This window comes from Physella acuta, unplaced genomic scaffold (genome assembly GCF_028476545.2).
Source record: "Physella acuta isolate Inbredline_101_S28 unplaced genomic scaffold, ASM2847654v3 ptg000367l, whole genome shotgun sequence".
In the NCBI taxonomy this organism is placed as follows: domain Eukaryota; kingdom Metazoa; phylum Mollusca; class Gastropoda; family Physidae; genus Physella; species Physella acuta.
In genome coordinates, this window is record NW_026731886.1 from 508499 (window position 1) to 530248 (window position 21750).

General features: G+C 32.8%; 2 protein-coding genes across 11 annotated transcripts in view; both read right to left on the minus strand.

Moving 5' to 3' along the window:
• Positions 1–14841, minus strand: part of LOC131941615 (uncharacterized) — a 34805-nt gene extending 19964 nt beyond the window's left edge. Inside the window, exons 1-7 of one of the 4 annotated variants that reach the window (XM_059300945.1) lie at positions 14728–14841; positions 5364–5435; positions 5194–5297; positions 3196–3338; positions 2153–2339; positions 923–1058; positions 37–197 (exon numbers count right to left, since the gene is read on the minus strand). In XM_059300945.1, the coding sequence (XP_059156928.1) occupies positions 37–197; positions 923–1058; positions 2153–2339; positions 3196–3338; positions 5194–5297; positions 5364–5435; positions 14728–14729 (805 nt within the window). In that variant the 5' untranslated portion in view covers positions 14730–14841. Of the gene's footprint in view, positions 1–36; positions 198–922; positions 1059–2152; positions 2340–3195; positions 3339–5193; positions 5436–7099; positions 7136–8490; positions 8798–14727 lie in introns of those variants that run through there. The other 3 variants (XM_059300942.1, XM_059300943.1, XM_059300944.1) reach the window with 3 other exon arrangements.
• Positions 14842–15335: 494 nt separating this feature from the next.
• Positions 15336–21750, minus strand: part of LOC131941622 (uncharacterized) — a 28166-nt gene continuing 21751 nt past the window's right edge. For all 7 annotated transcript variants that reach the window (XM_059300977.1, XM_059300978.1, XM_059300976.1 and 4 more), the window contains 3 exons: positions 21044–21128; positions 20889–20943; positions 15336–17904 (listed from right to left, as the gene is read on the minus strand). In XM_059300977.1, the coding sequence (XP_059156960.1) occupies positions 17296–17904; positions 20889–20943; positions 21044–21128 (749 nt within the window). In that variant the 3' untranslated portion in view covers positions 15336–17295. The remainder of the gene's footprint in view (positions 17905–20888; positions 20944–21043; positions 21129–21750) is intronic.

A 21750-nucleotide genomic window follows, 5' to 3' on the forward strand; every position in this document is an offset into this window, starting at 1 on the left:
GATAACACACTCAAACTAGAACAGCATGTCACTTACGTATTTGATTGACATCAATTGTAAAGTGGCTGCTAGCCGTAGAATTTCTGACTATATTTGTAACATTGATCACAATATGGTAGGGTACTGAACGAAAGGTGTTGCTATCCCATATACAGCTATCAGTACTCAGTTGGGGACATGGAGCTATATTTGAGGGCCTAGATGGAAATAAACATTTGACTTATAACAATTTGTGGAGGGACATGGCATTATAAATGGTCTAGATGGAAATAAACATTTGACTTATAACAATTTGTGGAGGGACATGGAATGATAAATGGTCTAGATGGAAATAAACATTTGACTTATAACAATTTGTGGAGGGACATGGCATTATAAATGGTCTAGATGGAAATAAACATTTGACTTATAACAATTTGTGGAGGGACATGGCATTATAAATGGTCTAGATGGAAATAAACATTTGACTTATAACAATCTGTGGAGAGACATGGCATTATAAATGGTCTAGATGGAAATAAACATTTGACTTATAACAATTTGTGGAAGGACATGGCATTATAAATGTAGATCCTACAGTATGGGTGGTTTAAAGGCAAAGTATTTTAGCTTAGATCCTACAGTATGGGTGGTTTAAAGGCAAAGTATTTTAGCTTAGATCCTACAATACTGGGCCTATGTGACCCAAAGAGACATACATGTGTCTCTTTAATTATTTCTGGAGTAAGTTATTTCCATAAAATGGTTGTCACTTAAATTATTAGACTTAAGCAACTGAAAATGTGAAATCTTTTCTTGCATTTAGAGCCTTCAGAAGTGTGTTAATTGAAAGGTTTTATTCTCATTTAATTTTAAGAAAGATCATTGAGAAACTAGTAGACTAATGACATAGGCCTAGAGAGCATTGTGTTTGTTAACTTACATGGAAGGATCTGAGTTATAGTAGACAGACACAGTTGTGTTTTTCATGTTGTAGCTGACAGGATGTTGCCAGGTGCAAGTCATTGTTTCCATCTCATACACAACACATCTCATGTTGGTCACGTTCTGAGGGCCATCTATCATATGGAGCATGAAACTTGTCAATATACAAGGGGGGGGGCATCTATCATATGGAGCATGAAACTTGTCAATATACAAGGGGGGCATCTATCATATGGAGCATGAAACTTGTCAATATACAGGGGGGGGCATCTATCATATGGAGCATGAAACTTGTCAATATACAGGGGGGGGCATCTATCATATGGAGCATGAAACTTGTCAATATACAAGTGGCGGGGGGATCTATCATATGGAGCATGAAACTTGTCAATATACAAGTGGGGGGGGGCATCTATCATATGGAGCATGAAACTTGTCAATATACAAGTGGGGGGGGGGGGGGGCCATCTATCATATGGAGCATGAAACTTGTCAATATATGGGGGGGGGGGGCATCTATCATATGGAGCATGAAACTTGTCAATATATAAGTGGGGGGGGGGGGGGGGTGGGCATCTATCATATGGAGCATGAAACTTGTCAATATACAAGGGGGGGGGGCATCTATCATATGGAGCATGAAGCTTGTCAATATATGGGGGGGGGGCATCTATCATATGGAGCATGAAACTTGTCAATATATAAGTGGGGGGGGGGTGGGCATCTATCATATGGAGCATGAAACTTGTCAATATATAAGTGGGGGGGGGGCATCTATCATATGGAGCATGAAACTTGTCAATATATAAGTGGGGGGGGGGGCATCTATCATATGGAGCATGAAACTTGTCAATATATAAGTGGGGGGGGGGGGCATCTATCATATGGAGCATGAAACTTGTCAATATACAAGTGCTATAAAGGGGATGTGTTGTATCTATCACATGAAAGATCACTGAAACAGGTGAGCTCTACTTCATCTGCCCTATGAACCGTCAGGTTCAAAAGAGTACATTTATGTTACTATAGGGTGTCAATATAAATTGATTGCCTATTTAGTGTGATAAAAAACTTATCAATATAAATTGATTGCCTATCTAGTGTGATATAAAACTTATCTATATAAATTGATTGCCTATTCAGTGTGGTAAAAACATATCAATATAAATTGACTGCCTATCTAGCGTGATAAAAAACAAGATGAATGTAACTTGACTGAAAGACTTACACTGAACCTGAACATCAGTAGAAGCAATCATCTCCAATTGTCTTCCAGCTCCACAAGGCAGGGTATCAACATAACACGAATATTCTCCGGCATTAGCTAGAGTGACATTAGGAAGTCTGAGAGTTGATGTTGTTGTGTTGACTATATGGACAAAGCTTGGAGGAATACACTGGCGCTGGCTGTAGGCCTGATTCAAGAAGAGTTTTCATCAACGTAGTTTAAAAATAGTGTTATCATCATTCTACCCTGTGTAACAACAATGTTAATTAAATAAAATGTTGGAGGTGGACAAACTTTCATTTACATTACACTGTGTCATATTTTAGGTTCTGTCATATTTTTCACATGACTGTCATATATTAGGTTCTGTCATATTTTTCACATGACTGCCATATATTAGGTTCTGTCATATTTTTCACATGACTGTCATATATTAGGTTCTGTCATTTTTTTCACATGACTGTCATATATTAGGTTCTTTCATATTTTTCACATGACTGTCATATATTAGGTTATGTCATATTTTTCACATGACTGTCATATATTAGGTTATGTCATATTTTTCACATGACTGTCATATATTAGGTTATGCCGCCTTATTACACATTCTATTTCTTATCCCGACAATACTTTAAAAAAAAATTAATTTTAAAATTCTGAAAGAATTCTGAGTAGGAGTGGTGAGCAATGTTTGTGTAGGAACTTCAGCTACTATTTTCAATGAGTTGAATGCATAAAACAAAGTGTAGTGATTCAAGCTTTAAAAAAAACGTAATTGTTTAGTGTAATTTACATTTTATTTGTATATTTCTTCTTACAGAGAAGTGTGGCTCAAATTTAAACAAATATTTATAATCTACATTAGGCTTATCAAATTAAAAAATTAAAAATATTTATGAAGTAAACTTGTGTCTAACATATCCACATATTATGTGCCTTTACTTTTTATTACACCAGCACTTAGAAATGGCAGCTGTATCATTATTTCCTTACTGTAGTGGTAGAGTGCATAAAAAATAACATAAGTGTAATGGTTTCCTTACTGTCATGTTAGAGTGCATAAAAAAGATGTCACCAGAAGTAAAATTGTTGTCCAAAGCCTTTTGATTGAGTACACAGGTCAACTCTATTTCCTCTCCCACAAGCTTGTAGTCACTGCCAGACAGTAGTGTTGGGAGATCTACTCCTGTCAATGTAACAAAATCTATCAATACATAGCCTGTGATATAGGGATTTTTTTTTCCAAAGCAGCTTTTTTGGATATGCACAAGAAAAATAAATCATGAAATTCTTATTTTTCTCCATAATGGGTTTCTTGCACTTTTGGATTCTTTGTCCAATTCTTCTTAATTCAGTAAATAAGAATCCAAATGAGAAAAAAAAAATGTTTGTGTTTAAAAAAAAAAATTATGACCCTATGTATATAAAAAAAAATCATATTTCCAATATTACAAGTTCTCTATGAAATGTTTGATATATGCCATCATACTGTATTTGGCATCATTGAAAAGCTGTATTTGTTTGGTATTCATAATTATAAATTCCGTCAAATTGTAAACACACAAAGCTCTCAACTAGCTTAACACAGAACTGGTGTTTTTTCTGACCTTGTTTTTATTAGTTTTATTATTTTTCTCAGTTTACATTTTTAAACACTAAAAGCCTAGTTTTTTTTTTTTATTATACGATTCCCACCATATTACAGTATTTTTTCTTACAGTTATAATAAAACTTTTATCATGAGGGAATTTTGATGGCTTTCACAGAAAACAAGTAATTAAAAAAGTCTAGTGACAATTTTAGCGCAATTTCCTTATGTTATCTAAAAATAGCTCTGTCGTAGCGTAAATCAAGAGCAGGATTAGTAAAATCATTGGTTAGTTATTAAAACGTTTTTTATTAAAAAAAAATTCAGTATTTTACATGTTTTATTTACAATAGAGTAACATGACTAAAAACCATTGCGCGCCTAGCTACCGAACGTGATGTCGCAGATATTGAACGTGATGGCGCAGCTATTGAACGTGATGACGCGTGTGGTGTGGTTGCATAAAATGCCTACTAATTCGGTCCAAATTTTAATTAATTCAAAAAAATTTTTTGACCGAACGAAAGGATATTTTTGAAAACTTTCTTCGGCAATATTGTTCTAAATTATGGCAGGAATCAATTGGTACATGTTTCAAGTCGCAAAGTGGTCTGGTTGCCGAGATATGGGCCAAAAACTGCATTTTTTCGAGGTTTTTTGGCTTTTCCAGGAAATCCATGAAAGAAACCCGGAATTTTTATGGCCTATGTTCATCCTCGTAACTTGCTTAACAAAATTGCTTTTGGAACTAGTCCTCGATATTGCTTCGTTGAGGAGGAGATACAACTTAAAGCTGCGGACACACATTCATCCATACATTCATACATTCATTCATCCATCCATTCCCAGAAATGACGAGTTAATAAACGCAATTCTCCAGAATGGAAATTGCGCTAAAAAAAAGTTTATAGTAAAAAATATGCTCATATATAACCAGTCTAAATTTAATTGCTTAAAATGCATAGATAAAAAAGCCTAAGTGTTTTTTAAAAATGTCAAAAAGTTCAAAACGGTGGGTGCTTTTTCAGATTTTCATGAAAACCTAAATTGTTTTCAAACACTGATTTGCTCTTTAGTACTTACTTTTATGTTCCAAACATGTCGAAATTATTTAAAATACTTCAGATATTAATTTGTAAAAAATTGAAAAAAAAAACAACTGAGCATATTAAGAAAAAATAACGTGTGGCAAATGTATATGTATTAAATGAACATTTTTGATGAAAGTAGAATTTGGTTTTTTAGCTGATCACATTTTGGGGTTAAAATTAATTTTTATATAGTTTTCAAAAAATTGTATTTAAGTAACCCCTTATAATTTCAAGCCCATTTTTTAAGTATTGGTCAATCTACTGGTTTCGGTACAACTTAATTAGGCATTCTTTACTTCTTTAGTCAGTATTTGATCTACTGTATTTACTAGTCTAGTGTGCTATGAAATAGTTGAACCTACCTGCTAGCTGACTGAGCTCACTTAGTGAAAAGGTTGTTCCCTGACCAACACAACAAGACAGGACTAAAGTCAGGGTCAAAAACATTGTCACAAGTTGACTGGACCTTGACCTTGACCACATTGTCACATGTTGACTAGACCTTGACCACATTGTTATACATTGACTAGACCTTGACCTTGACAACATTGTCACATGTTGACTGGACATTGACCCTGACATGAGCACTGCTGATTCTTGGACCCTGTGCAGCAATAGAAGAAAAATGTATGACTGAACTCCAGTGTGTGTAGAGCACAATTATGTTATCCTTCTAGATAATTCTTCTAGATTATCCTTCTAGATAATCCATCTAGATAATCTTTCTAGATAATAACTCTATATAATCCTTCTAGATTATCCTTCTATATAATCCTTCTAGATTATCCATCTAGATAATCCTTCTAGATAATTCTTCTAGATCTAGCAATAAGGAAAATCAATGAGCATTGAGTTAAATCAGGGGTCTCCAAACTACGGCCCGCGGGCCGGATGCGGCCCGCGACGTCCTCTCATCCGGCCCGCGGAGATCTTTTTGTCCACGGAAACAACGTTTGTTGGATTGTTGGTGATGGCTGAGGAACTTTGCCCAGAAAAATCAAAGACATGCCTGGAAGAAACTGGCCCCCGAACTCAAATTTGATAGTTAATGCGGCCCTCGGGCTGAAAAGTTTGGAGACCCCTGAGTTAAATGACACAGAACAGGTAGATCTCATAAACATGATTATAGGGACAGACTGCACACAATGTCAGTTGAGGCTGGGATATTGATCTGTTTATTGATCTGATCAATCAATGTCAAGTGATTGGCACAAGTCTTGTGCAGGTGCCCTTGGTTGGGACTTTTTTCCAGCCGTGTCAAGGTCGAGTTAAAACAATAATTTAAAAATTGTCAACAAAAATTAATCACTTAGTCCGATCATCCAATCATGTCAATGTTTCTTATTAATTGGGCCCAATCATGTCAATGTTTCTTATTGATTGGGTCCAATCATGTCAATGTTTCTTATTGATTGGGCCCAATCATGTCAATGTTTCTTATTGATTGGGCCCAATCATGTCAATGTTTCTTATTGATTGGGCCCAATCATGTCAATGTTTCTTATTGATTGGGTCCAATCATGTCAATGTTTCTTATTGATTGGGCCCAATCATGTCAATGTTTCTTATTGATTGGGCCCAATCATGTCAATGTTTCTTATTGATTGGGTCCAATCATGTCAATGTTTCTTATTGATTGGGCCCAATCATGTCAATGTTTCTTATTGATTGGGCCCAATCATGTCAATGTTTCTTATTGATTGGGTCCAATCATGTCAATGTTTCTTATTGATTGGGTCCAATCATGTCAATGTTTCTTATTGATTGGGCCCAATCATGTCAATGTTTCTTATTGATTGGGCCCAATCATGTCAATGTTTCTTATTGATTGGCCCAATCATGTCAATGTTTCTTATTGATTGGGTCCAATCATGTCAATGTTTCTTATTGATTGGGCCCAATCATGTCAATGTTTCTTATTTATTGGGTCCAATCATGTCAATGTTTCTTATTGATTGGGTCCAATCATGTCAATGTTTCTTATTGATTGGGTCCAATCATGTCAATGTTTTCTTATTGACTTGATTCTACCATGCATTGAGCCGATGAGGCTGAGGGGTGAGGAGGGGTGGGGGGGGGGGGAGGGGTATTGAACACGTAGCAAGGTTGGCGTAGCAAGGTTGGCGGGAGATTGATGGAGAGTGATAAAACCACTGGACACAAATTTTTGATACTTGTGTTGATGAACTGACACACCTGTAAAAATGGCTGTTGTTAACACACTGACACACATGTAAAAATGACTGTGTTGTTAACACACTGACACACCTGTAAAATGGCTGTGTTGTTAACACACTGACACACCTGTAAAAATGGCTGAGTTGTTAACACTTTGACATAACATAGAGCTCATCAACTCGCCCAGAATCAACTTTTATTTATTTTTCTTTCAGTCAGTCTGAATGATGACACAACAAATAATGAAGTAAAGTTAATACTTTATATGTATAACTGAGCCAAAAATGTACTACTTTATATGTATAACTGAGCCAAAAATATACTACTTTATATGTATAACTGAGCCAAAAATGTACTACTTTATATGTATAACTGAGCCAAAAATGTACTACTTTATATGTATAACTGAGCCAAAAATGTACTACTTTATATGTATAACTGAGCCAAAAATGTACTACTTTATATGTATAACTGAGCCAAAAATGTACTACTTTATATGTATAACTGAGCCAAAAATGTACTACTTTATATGTATAACTGAGCCAAAAATGTACTACTTTATATGTATAACTGAGCCAAAAATGTACTACTTTATATGTATAACTGAGCCAAAAATGTACTACTTTATATGTATAACTGAGCCAAAAATGTACTACTTTATATGTATAACTGAGCCAAAAATGTACTACTTTATATTTATAACTGAGCCAAAAATGTACTACTTTATATGTATAACTGAGCCAAAAATGTACTACTTTATATGTATAACTGAGGTCAAAAATGTACTACTTTATATGTATAACTGAGGTCAAAAATGTACTACTTTATATGTATAACTGAGCCAAATATGTACTACTTTATATGTTTAACTAAGCCAAAAATGTGAGGGGGATACTTGAGACTGTGTAGACTAGCCAATATATGAAGTTCAGGCTGACCAAGCCCAGGGTAAATCATGAGCTGATCCCAGGCAGAAGAAAACAATAGGGGCTTGGTAAACAGCTGAGATGTGCTGGCTCTATACTACTGGCTCTATACTGTAGGCCTACACAAACATCCCTTCTATACAATCACTGGTAGGCTTAAAAGACATTCAATGTGATAGCTCAATAAGTCCTAGCTCAGTGATAGCTGCTGGTGTTACATTGTCTGCTGGTGTTAACATTATAGGTGAGGTAGTGAAAAGACTGTAACAAGTTGCTGTAACAGCTGTCAGTAACATCACCTGCATAAGGAGTGACATGCAGTACAATGTGACGGCAGCTTTAGGAGTGTGTCAGACACAACTCACCAGCACAGACGTCAAACACAAATCACCAGAGGCAGATGTCAAACACAACACAAAAGAAAGAGACTCAATATGAAAACTAGACTCTCAAAACTTACATGGAATATGAAAACTAGACTCAAAACTTACATGGACTATGAAATCTAGACTCTCAAAACTTACATGGAATATGAAAACTAGGCTCAAAGCTTACATGGAATGTGAAAACCAGATTTTTAATGGCCTACATAGATTGACTATAAATTGTAGACTTCAAGATCCAAAATGCGCAACACACCTTGAGCAGAACTGCTTTTGATTAAAAATTAATAACAGGCTGAGATAATTGGCCATGTGATAATTGCTGTTATCTTAATGACCCCATATCTGGAACAAAAACATGTTGGTAGATCTCACTAACAAAAGTTGAGCTAATAAGACAGCTGCATAATTCAGCCACCAGAGAGGATTTTAGATAGTAAATAGATTCTCTCTTTGTTACAAGATCTATAATAGATGTTTGTTATATCCAAGATTTATTACAGTAAATCTTTGTTAGATCCAAGATTTATTACAGTAGTCTGTAGATGTTTGTTATATCCAAGATCTATTACAGTAAATCTTTGTTAGATCAAACAGCCACATAGCTTGTCCTGAGTATCACACAGACATGACCTAGCTAGTCTGGAAATTCCCTTTATCTGGTGACAGATAAAGAAATACGATTACACTTTTACAACCAGGAGAAAAGCTTACAGTTCAGCTGAATATCAAAGTTGTTAAAGGTGACCTTTGAAAAAATTTATCAATGTTGAAGACAATTGAAATTTTGTTGTGATAACTACTAAACTAGACTAAATACTTATATCTAAAAACACCTAGTTTGTTGTGATACCCAGACCAGAAACATCTAAAAACGCCAACAGTAAAATGTCCTATCACTCAGTAACATAAATTTAATTCAATGAACACTGTCGTTAAGTTGACCCACTCATCACATTATGACTTATGATGATGTCAGTTGTGACTGCAGCCACATTATGACTTACGATGATGTCAGTTGTGACTGCAGCCACATTATGACTTACGATGATGTCAGTTGTGACTGCAGCTGGTTATATGAATGTATTCTAATAAATATTTGACTTGGGACTACATTCAAACATTGACATGCATCCACCTGATTCATTTTTATCTGGTAGCTTTAGTGTAGGCCTTCCATCAAGAGTTTGGGTATGTGGGGAAGGGGGGCTAATATTTACGGGGCCTAATAACAATTTTCGGTGACCAGAAAAATGCACAACGGAGGATTGCACCAAACGAAAAGTGAGCAAACAGAAAAATGCACACACTACAACACTAACACAAACACACAATAATTGCCATAAATCCTCATTGATGAGCTCTCTGCTGAATTTTCTGTTTGAGATGTCTCATTTGTATTTATCTCACAATCTATGCGAACAAATTTTCTGATAAGAATTTTTGTGGGAACCATAATTTTCACATTCATGCTAGAGAGAGTAGGAATTAGAAAGTACAAGAATAAAAATATATAATTACCCACTATTCCCCACAAATACATGAGTCTCCTTTAGACTAAATCCTCATTACCCACACATAATTTGTTAAAATTATACCCCCCCCCCCCTTAGAAGTTTTGTGCTGTATGACTTCTCCATCTAATTTAAGAACTTGGCCCAGGAAACTCTCAAACAGTGATAAAGTTTCAATAGTGTGCGGCACAGTGTTATAAAAACACGTGATTTGAAACTTGATTGTTTGGTTTTTGTATCATTTTCTACAGATAGGACGCAGACAGATGTATTTGTTGATCGGATTTTTTATGTCAGAAAAAAAGAATAATAGATCTAGGCTTTAACTAAAAGAACTTGGTCAAGGTTTCATTCAGTAAAAAAATATTAGGGAATTAGCCTAGTCAAAAAGTGTGGTTATTCAAGTGTTGCTTACGCAGAAGATAAAAAAATGTACAAAAACTCATTTTTTGCCCATGTCAACCAAAATAATAACTAGGTCTAGTAGCTCTAATGACTACCAGATCTAGGGACTACTAAGATGATATAGGATCTAGTCATTGGTGTAGTGGTGTGAATTACAATGGTGTAAACAGCCATGAACACTGAGGTTATAATCCCCCTTTCTCCACCACACCATAGATCCCCTCATTCAAAAGTTTGACTGCCATAAAACTACCACTATTTTCTTAACTTTGTTTTGAAATATTTATTAACTAATTAATTGATTAATTTAAAAATAAATAATATACAGAGGCCTATTGGCTATAATATATATATACAAGCCTAAGGGGTCATCCTTAATGATGTTATACTAGTAGGGGGGTCCATAATTTTGTGACGGTGCGGGATGAGGGGGAGGGGTGTGTGTGTTCAGATGGTGTGACATCATTATAAAAAGCATTATAAAAAGCAATTTTGGAAAACAAATTTCGGCTGTTTTAGAAAACTATATGTTACTATGTTGACAAAGTTCAGAAAAGATTTTAGATGTGTTGGGGGGGGGGGGGGGTATTTTTATACCAGTGTCCGATAAAAGAATCTTCTTTAAATTAAACCAGGAGTGATCTCCCCTAACTTTCTCGAATATTCTTATATAACACTACGGGGAAGGCAACTTGGGATATAGACATGATTTTTAATCCATTTTTACTTTCTCGTATATACAAAGTATAAAGAAAGTCTTGTAATCTTGCAAAAAAAAAAACATACGGAAAAAAATAATTTTGCAATCTTGCCCATGCCTTATGTCTGTGTGTATGTGTGTGTGTGTAAACACGATAACTTAAGTACTGTTACAGCTAGATTGATGAAATTTCATATATAAGTATTTTATCAAAATCGTAGATCCTTATCAACTTTTGAGAGATTTCCAATAACTGGAAGTGGTACTTTTTTACTATGAATTTTTCAAAAGCCTATAACTTGAGTAATATTTCAGATAGATAAATGTTTAAGTATTTAAAATGGATTAAAATTCATGTCTATATCCTGAGTTCCCATCCTTGTTTTTATATAAGAATATTCGAGAAAGTTTAGGGGAGATCACTCCTGGTTTATATAATTACTTATAATTTTTAAAATAGAATAGAATCTGTAGAAAAAAGAATTGCGCACCAAGTGAACGCCAAAAAATCTGTGTATAATAGTGCGGAATATTATTAGTACTTTATAAATTCACATGCGTTTTTTTGAGAAATCGGAAAAAGCGTAAATTACTACTTCCAGTCAACGGAAATTAATCAAACTTTGAAAGATGAAAGAAGCATTACTTATAGAATATAAATAGATCTATATGAAATTTCATCAACCTACTAGTACTAGCTGTAACGTAGGGACTTGGATGAAATTTCATTTAAAAAAAAAAAATAATGTAGTAGCACCAGTTTATAGAGCTCATTTAGACAAGAACAAAGATACTTTTATTTTAATTTTAGCTCAAACGGTTACGAAGTTATGAATTTTTAATGTATTTAATTTTCGGGTTTTTTTACTATGGGGTTTTCTCAATTTTTTGCTTCCCTACTTTTTTGGATGCGAACTAAAATCTCTGTAACTTTTTAAATAGCAGGTATTTTTTAATGAAAATTCACTAAGATCAAGCTTATGATATCAGTAAAAGAGTAAGATAAAAATAATTGAATTGGATGAGAATGATCATAAAAAATAATGTTAACAAAGAGGGTCACCCCCCTAAAATTTTTGAATAAGCGTCTTTGATAGGCTACACACAATCTGTTGCCAAATTTTTATTATATGGAATATCTTACTGAAAATTGGCCTGAATAGTGCCAACACTGTATACATTAACAGAAAGTCAAAATATTTTACTTAGCTTATGTGGTTTTATTACAATGTTGGACAAAATAAAAAAGTCATTTTTATTCTGCGCAACTACTTTTTTTGCAAGAAAGAACTACAATGTTGAGCTGATTTTAGATTACTTTGCTTATATGCAAGAAATATTGTAAACATGAAGGTTATTATATACTTTGATATTTCCTTTGTTCAAATTTGATTTTAAAAATATTTTATTTAATGAAAAAGGGGTTTAAACTCATATACCCCCCCTTAATTTTAAACAATAAATTCTGCTATAGGCAACACATAATCTGTTGCCAAATTTTTATTATATGGAATATCTTAATGAAAATTGGCCTAATTGGTGCCAACATTGTATACATCCACACAAAGAAAAAATATTTCACTTAGCTTATGTGGTTTTGTTACAATGTTGGTCAAATTTAAAAAGTCATTTTTGTTCTGCGCAACTACTTTTTTGCAAGAAAGAAGTACAATGCTAAACTGATTTTAGATAACTAAAATTGTATCTAAATGTTGTCAATATGCATGATATTTCATCCATGTTATGTGTATGTTATCATAGAATTGATATAATTTAATTTATAATTATTGTTGAACAAATAATTTAATAATTGAAATGATTTTTTTATTGGTGGAGTAATGATCACCATTTAATGTTAAAGGTAAGTTTTATAATTTAGAAACATGTGTCATCTATTTAAGTGACATCTCATGCTGTGTGGATAACATGTTTAAGTCTGTTAGCTTGTGTCACTTTTTTACTTTAAAAAATAACACCATCAATGATTTAAAAATGAAATCTGATTAAACATCTACTGAAGCCGTGTCTCCTCTGGCTGATAGCTTTTAGAACTGTAATAAAAACCAGCAACATCCATTCTTAAGTGGACCTATTTCTCCTTCATTGAAGTTGCTTATGAGTAGATCCACATCTTTTGATTCTCTATCCCTTTGCTGAACTGGTACATTTTATCTAGGGCCAAGACTAGTAAAAAAGCAACTGAGATGTAAACTACAGCAAAAATACAGTAGTATCATATGTACTTCAAATAGGCCTACAGATGAAGACAGAACATTGTACAAGGATTGTAGTAATTTAGTAATAAATCTAAAACGAACAAAGTCCTAGAGCTATAAAGAAAATATAGGACTACTAAAATGTTTGAATATTAGTAATATTGGTAATAAAAATTCGCTTGAAAAGCAATCAAAAGGCTAAATGTTTAATATAGAATTACCCTATTGGTTTATATTTTGCAGACCAAATGACAGGCAAATGGAATTTTATATTAGATTCTAGATCTATATCAAGCTTTAAAATTTAAGAAAAATGTGGAAAGTACACAAGTTACTATAATGATAGCTAATATAAAATATAGAACTCATTCAAGAACAACATAGATCTATATCTAGGCCATACAATTAAAATGAAACAATAATTCAACTTGAAAAATAATCTATTTTTAGATCTAACTCAAAATTACAAAAAAAAATGAATCTAAATAGAAAATATGTGCACAAAGTCAACAAAAAATCATAGTTTTATCAATATAAAATATAATTCTATAATTTAAAATGATTTTAAAGTCAGATTCGTGTGGATGTTGCTGGATTTACAAATCAATTCAATTGAGAGCAATGGCGTCATTAACAACACAAGTACACTTCCGGTTTTAACCTCTGTCTTTCCCGGTAGTCGTAAAATGGCTTAAGCCTATACTTTCTAAATTATTTATAAAAAATACTTTGCTATCGATTAACATTATGAAAATTTACACACATAAAGAAAAATGGTGATTATCGTCGGAGGGCTTTTTATTGGCCTTCCTTGTTAGTAAGTTTTTATGGTACAAAGAGTTTTACGTAGCCAAAGTTTGGCTCCAAAAATCCGTCTTCACCTTCAACAAAATCTCAAAACAAAAATACCGTAACATATGAAATCCATTTGTTTTTCAGAATCAGTCATCAAATTATTAGTAGCATCGGCGATTTATAATTAAAAATTTTTTTTTCGATCATCACCCGCGACCGCACGGCTAAATCGACGAAACTCGGTATGGGCAGAAAACTCTCGTTTTTAGTGCCTCAAAATCTACGTCATCCAAGTCCCTAACGGTACTAAAGTTATCGTGTTCACAGACACACATACACACACACACACACATAAGACATATGACAAGATTGCAAAGCTGTTTTTCTGACTCTGGGAGATGTAGTGTAAAACGTCAAGATTTGTAAAAAATCTCAATTTTGTTTTTTTGCACGTTGAATGAGCTTTCTCTATAGTAGGATCTAGAATAGATCTACTTCATATATAGATCTATATAGTATATATACGAGAAAGTAAAAAAGGGTGTTAGGTTACTGGTAGTTAACTAAATACACACATTGTTTAATGTCAATGCTAACCATGTCCTGAACCCTAACCCCAATAGTTACTAATCTAGTCCTAGATCTACCATCCGTATGTAAATTAAATTGTAATTGACTAATTGTAGGCCTAACCATTCGCCTATTAATTTCAATTTCTAACCATAAAATTAGTCGAGAATCTAAATATAATTTTAATATAATAAGGTAAAAATACGAACATCGAACTTTATTGATTCTGTCACATGTTAATTTCCAAATATTTCGTAGGAGGTCTAGATCCTGAAAAATAATTTTAAGAACGCAGTTATTTCTGAGAAAGTCCAAAACAACAATTCAACGTAGCCTGCTCGTTAAAAAGTGAACGCAGACGGTGGTTAATTTTAAAAATAGAACATCGGAAGTTCCTGGAAAAACGGAAAACGCAAATGCGATGGGCCTAGATTTATATTATAACGGCATAATAACGGTAACTGTTAGGCCGTTAGCCTAGTATTAATCTAGGCCTTTCCAAAAAGGCCGCTGAGGCTCTTTGTCTTTGTGTTCTCCAATGTTACATGCTGAACACTTGAAACTTTCGGGGTGTGTATAGGGGGGAGGGGGTAGACTTACAAAAACACAGTTTACTGAGTTTAGTGGGGCAGACACTCCGTGGGCCAGGGTTATATTTAGATTTTAGTGCCTCATAGGCCAGTGTTATATTCACATTGATTTTAGTGCCAAAATATGAGCAACCCCTTGTTATTTTTAGGATAAAACTATTTCTAAAAATGAAAATAGTGATTTTACAATTTAAAAAACAATTAAAAACAAATCATTTGTCAGTATATTGAGTAAAATAATTTTATTTTTGTAAATGAACACAACTCTCACATTCTTTTCTTGCATGTTTATACTGCAGAAGATTGTTAGAGTTCAAATGTTATATGTGTATAACATTTGATTAATGGACACAAATTTTATTAGTGCATAGCTTTTGATTAATGGACAAAATGCAAGTAAATGAATATATTGATTTACAATTTTTGCAACTGACATAATCTAGGAATTCAATAGTGATTGTTAGATAAAAACAGCTAGAGGCATGGTAGCAAGAGCTAAGCCATCTTTACTTTCCCCAAACTGAGTCAGGTACTCACTAGAGCCGGGCAGACTCAGGTATGTTCATGACCTGAACCCATACTTTCAGATTAGTAATTGAATGTTTAGTAGTCAGCCAGTCTGCCCCATTTAATATTAAGTAGTTTGGCTTGACTTTGTCACATCTCTCATTAGTGGCATAAGTTAAGTAGAAAACAGAAAAATGAGAAAACCATTGGGCATGAATATTAAGCCAAACAGCCTTGTCGAAGCAATAAAAATTAAATAGCATTCTTAAAAGCAATAAAAAGAAGTTCATGAATATATATATATATAGGTACATATGTATATATATGTGTATAAATGTATATATAGGTATAAATGTACATATGTATATATGTAGGTCTATGTATATATGTAGGTCTATGTATATAGGTGTATATATATATATATATATATATATATATATATATATATATATATATATATATATATATATATATATATATATATATATATATATATATATATATATATGTATCATAATATATACAAAAGTCTATGTGCTCACTTCTCTCTCTCTGTCCACACCATGTGGTCAGTATGTTGAGTGATATATGAAGAAGTTAAAGATATGTAATTTTGTTGAAAACAATATGTTGGATGTTTTAAATGTATAAACTAAATTTTATTTAGAGAAGGAAAATAAAAATAAAGGCATATTTGAATGTAGAAACACATTTTTAATTAAGCAATTAGAAAATTGATTATGGTTGGAACAAGAAGGCAAAAAACAATGCCGTCAAATGTTTGAACTATGGAAAGTACACAAAACTAATGGCGTCATCTTCCAATTTTAGAATATGAAGAAATGAACTATTTCATTCAAATTTGATTTAGATCTATAGATCTACTTATCGGGACGTACGATATGAAATGTATACAATTTTCTCAGCCAAAAGTAGTACAAATTACTTTAAAAAACAACATAAATCCCATTGAACAGCCGGGTTTTTAACGGAATCATTTAATTCTCTTAATCAGTGTGTTCATTTAATATGGTGTTGTGTTGACTAATGTATATAATTTGGTTTTCCTAATAGGTATTGGTAGTCTATGTTATTTTAAATGTGCAGGCTTTTTAGCTATTTAATTATTTCTTTGCTTTGTCACTAATATCGTTCAACGAGTAGTAAAGCACATTGCCTTTTAACCAATAACTATTTTATAAAATAATTTTCTCAAACAAGTATAACATTAAAATATATAGGCCTTTAATTCACTTGTTACGTGTACCGACAGCAAGTATGTATATATATGTATATAAATGATAAAGTACAGGGCTAATGATTAATATGAAGCTAAAAGTAGGATGTATTAATTTATTTTAAAAATATTTAAAAAAATTATTTCAACATTGAAAAATACAACAAATCAAACAAATAACCACTATGATATTAAACATACTGTTTAAAACTAATACTTCAATGGCGTTGTGCATAACAGCCATTTGTATCTTCATATTTTTATTTAAAATAATTTGACATAAACATGATTACAAGATCAGATATCATCGAGGAGGTAGACAAAAACTCAGAATTAAGTATGGATTTTGTGTGTGAACCAATGCTAGTTTGAAACAATGGAAAGACTATTTCAACATGGAGTTTTCTAACCCTGCAGATCCTAAGTTTGATGACAGCCACGTGTTAAGCAAATGGCACATACTCAGGTACACTGTGAGACTCTAACAGATGAGTTTGCTGTGGTTCTACTGATGGAGTGTCTGACAGAGCTTGACTACTGCCAGGGGCTGGACATTCAACCATTGTAATAAAGTTTGGCAAGCTTCCATCTTGATAGCCCTTGGCTATTCTAATGTACATCTGCACGTCCTCTTGTATCAGGTCTCCTGAGGCAGACGTATGTTGAGGGGACAGACAGACTGTTGGGACGGCCTGGTACTCATCAGAGGTCATCAGAGTTCCAGGGCGTTTTGATGAGACGGCCTGGTACTCACCAGAGGTCATCAAAGTGGGCATGAGTCTGTCAGACAGAGGAATCAGCAGGGTCTGGCTGGATTGACTGGAGTTGGTTGAAGATACATCAGAGTCAGTCTGATGCTGCACATCAGAGTCAGTGAGTTGCGTCATGCCTGAGTCAGTGATGTGTGTCGTGCTGGAGTCAGTGAGTTGTATTACACCTGTTTGACCTGGTGCTGGTGCTAAACCTGTTTGACCTGGTGCTAAACCTGTTTGACCTGGTGCTATCCAATGGTTTTCATACACTGCTTCAGTCTTATCAGCTGGTTTCATGACCTGAGAATATTTCATCAGAGTATATCAGTACATGTTTTATACATGGACCAAACTTTAAACCTATCTAATGTTTCATCAGAGTATATCAGTACATGTTTTATACAGGGACCAAACTTTAAACCTATCTAATGTTTCATCAGAGTATATCAGTACATGTTTTATACAGGGACCAAACTTTAAACCTATCTAATGTTTCATCAGAGTATATCAGTACATGTTTTATACAGGGACCAAACTTTAAACCTATCTAATGTTTCATCAGAGTATATCAGTACATGTTTTATACAGGGACCAAACTTTAAACCTATCTAATGTTTCATCAGAGTATATCAGTACATGTTTTATACATGGACCAAACTTTAAACCTATCTAATGTTTCATCAGAGTATATCAGTACATGTTTTATACATGGACCAAACTTTAAACCTATCTAATGTTTCATCAGAGTATATCAGTACATGTTTTATATATGTACAAAACTTTAAACCTATCTAATGTTTCATCAGAGTATATCAGTACATGTTTTATATATGTACAAAACTTTAAACCTATCTAATGTTTCATCAGAGTATATCAGTACATGTTTTATATATGTACAAAACTTTAAACCTATCTAATGTTTCATCAGAGTATATCAGTACATGTTTTATATATGTACAAAACTTTAAACCTATCTAATGTTTCATCAGAGTATATCAGTACATGTTTTATACATGGACCAAACTTTAAACCTATCTAATGTTTCAGAGTATATCAGTACATGTTTTATACATGGACCAAACTTTAAACCTATCTAATGTTTCATCAGAGTATATCAGTACATGTTTTATACATGGACCAAACTTTAAACCTATCTAATGTTTCATCAGAGTATATCAGTACATGTTTTATATATGTACAAAACTTTAAACCTATCTAATGTTTCATCAGAGTATATCAGTACATGTTTTATACAGGGACCAAACTTTAAACCTATCTAATGTTTCATCAGAGTATATCAGTACATGTTTTATACAGGGACCAAACTTTAAACCTATCTAATGTTTCATCAGAGTATATCAGTACATGTTTTATACATGGACCAAACTTTAAACCTATCTAATGTTTCATCAGAGTATATCAGTACATGTTTTATACATGGACCAAACTTTAAACCTATCTAATGTTTCATCAGAGTATATCAGTACATGTTTTATATATGTACAAAACTTTAAACCTATCTAATGTTTCATCAGAGTATATCAGTACATGTTTTATATATGTACAAAACTTTAAACCTATCTAATGTTTCATCAGAGTATATCAGTACATGTTTTATATATGTACAAAACTTTAAACCTATCTAATGTTTCATCAGAGTATATCAGTACATGTTTTATATATGTACAAAACTTTAAACCTATCTAATGTTTCATCAGAGTATATCAGTACATGTTTTATACATGGACCAAACTTTAAACCTATCTAATGTTTCAGAGTATATCAGTACATGTTTTATACATGGACCAAACTTTAAACCTATCTAATGTTTCATCAGAGTATATCAGTACATGTTTTATACATGGACCAAACTTTAAACCTATCTAATGTTTCATCAGAGTATATCAGTACATGTTTTATATATGTACAAAACTTTAAACCTATCTAATGTTTCATCAGAGTATATCAGTACATGTTTTATATATGTACAAAACTTTAAACCTATCTAATGTTTCATCAGAGTATATCAGTACATGCTTTATATATGTACAAAACTTTAAACCTATCTAATGTTTCATCAGAGTATATCAGTACATGTTTTATATATGGACCAAACTTTAAACCTATCTAATGTTTCATCAGAGTATATCAGTACATGTTTTATATATGTACAAAACTTTAAACCTATCTAATGTTTCATCAGAGTATATCAGTACATGTTTTACACATGGACCAAACTTTAAACCTATCTAATGTTTCATCAGAATGTTTCAGTACATGATGTATAAATAACTTTAAACTTAAGTAATATTTCATCCAATCTAAGCATGTAGCATTAAAATGCATACATCTAGACAGTGCTTGGTTTCAAACACTTTATTTGTTTGCATATTTCTAAAGCTATCAATTTTGTTACAATTTCTGAGTTTTCTACCAAAATATACCCACATGCACATGACAAGTGTGCAACAATAACTGATTTCTCATTGGTGTAACTGGGTAAATATCATGTGAAAATCAAACTAATTCAAGTATACATTGTTGAAATATCATGTGAAAATAAACCTAATTCATCAAGTATACATTGTTGAAATATCATGTGAAAATTAAACTAATTCAAGTATACATTGTTGAAATATCATGTGAAAATAAACCTAATTCAAATATACATTGTTGAAATAAATAGAAACTTTGTAAATGATTGACAAGAATATTGACCGTCTGATATCCAAAGAAATGTAGTTTCAACTTTAGTTCTAGCCTGCCAGTATATTCATGTTTTTAGTTCTAGCCTTCCAGTACATTCATGTTTTTAGTTTTAGCCTTACAGTACATTCATGTTTTTAGTTTTAGCCTTACAGTACATTCATGTTTTTAGTTCTTAGCTGCCAGTACATTCATGTTTTTAGTTCTAGCCTTCCAGTACATTCATGTTTTTAGTTCTAGCCTTCCAGTACATTCATGTTTTTAGTTTTAGCCTTCCAGTACATTCATGTTTTTAGTTCTAGCCTTCCAGTACATTCATGTTTTTAGTTCTAGCCTTCCAGTACATTCATGTTTTTAGTTTTAGCCTTCCAGTACATTCATGTTTTTAGTTTTAGCCTTCCAGTACATTCATGTTTTTAGTTCTAGCCTTCCAGTACATTCATGTTTTTAGTTTTAGCCTTCCAGTACATTCATGTTTCATTAAAGTGCTGTCATCCATACAGACCCTCCCACCCCACCTAGTTCAAAAATATTGTCTTGACCCCCATTCTCTGTGACCATCAGTTAAAATCACTTACTTTTAAGAACTCAGGATCTATAAAATTCAATCGATCTTTAGATTTTCTACATTTTCTGAAAAAAAAAACATTATATGTATATCTTTTGAAAAGCTTACTCAAGGGAAAGAAAGAGAAATAAAGTATAAATATTTATTCAATGTAAAAGTATTTACCGTATAAAAATAACAACAATGATGATAAGAGCTGATACTGTTACCACAACAACAACAGCGACAATGATCTTGATCTCTGCTCCATCTGTGGAAAGATAGGGCAGATAACTTGGAGTAAGGCAGATAACTTTTAATTTTTGACTTTTTTTTCTTTTTCATTTTTAGTACATATTTTTATGGTTAAAGTAGAGTTACGGTCAGTTTAAATGTGTATTGTACTAGAGTTAAGGTCAGTGTAAATGTGTATTGTACTAGAGTTAAGGTCAGTTTAAATGTGTATTGTACTAGAGTTAAGGTCAGTTTAAATGTGTATTGTACTAGAGTTAAGGTCAGTTTAAATGTGTATTGTACTAGAGTTAAGGTCAGTTTAAATGTGTATTGTACTAGAGTTAAGGTCAGTTTAAATGTGTATTGTACTAGAGTTAAGGTCAGTTTAAATGTGTATTGTACTAGAGTTAAGGTCAGTTTAAATGTGTATTGTACTAGAGTTAAGGTCAGTTTAAATGTGTATTGTACTTGAGTTAAGGTCAGTTTAAATGTGTATTGTACTAGAGTTAAGGTCAGTTTAAATGTGTATTGTACTAGAGTTAAGGTCAGTTTAAATGTGTATTGTACTAGAGTTAAGGTCAGTTTAAATGTGTATTGTACTAGAGTTAAGGTCAGTTTAAATGTGTATTGTACTAGAGTTAAGGTCAGTTTAAATGTGT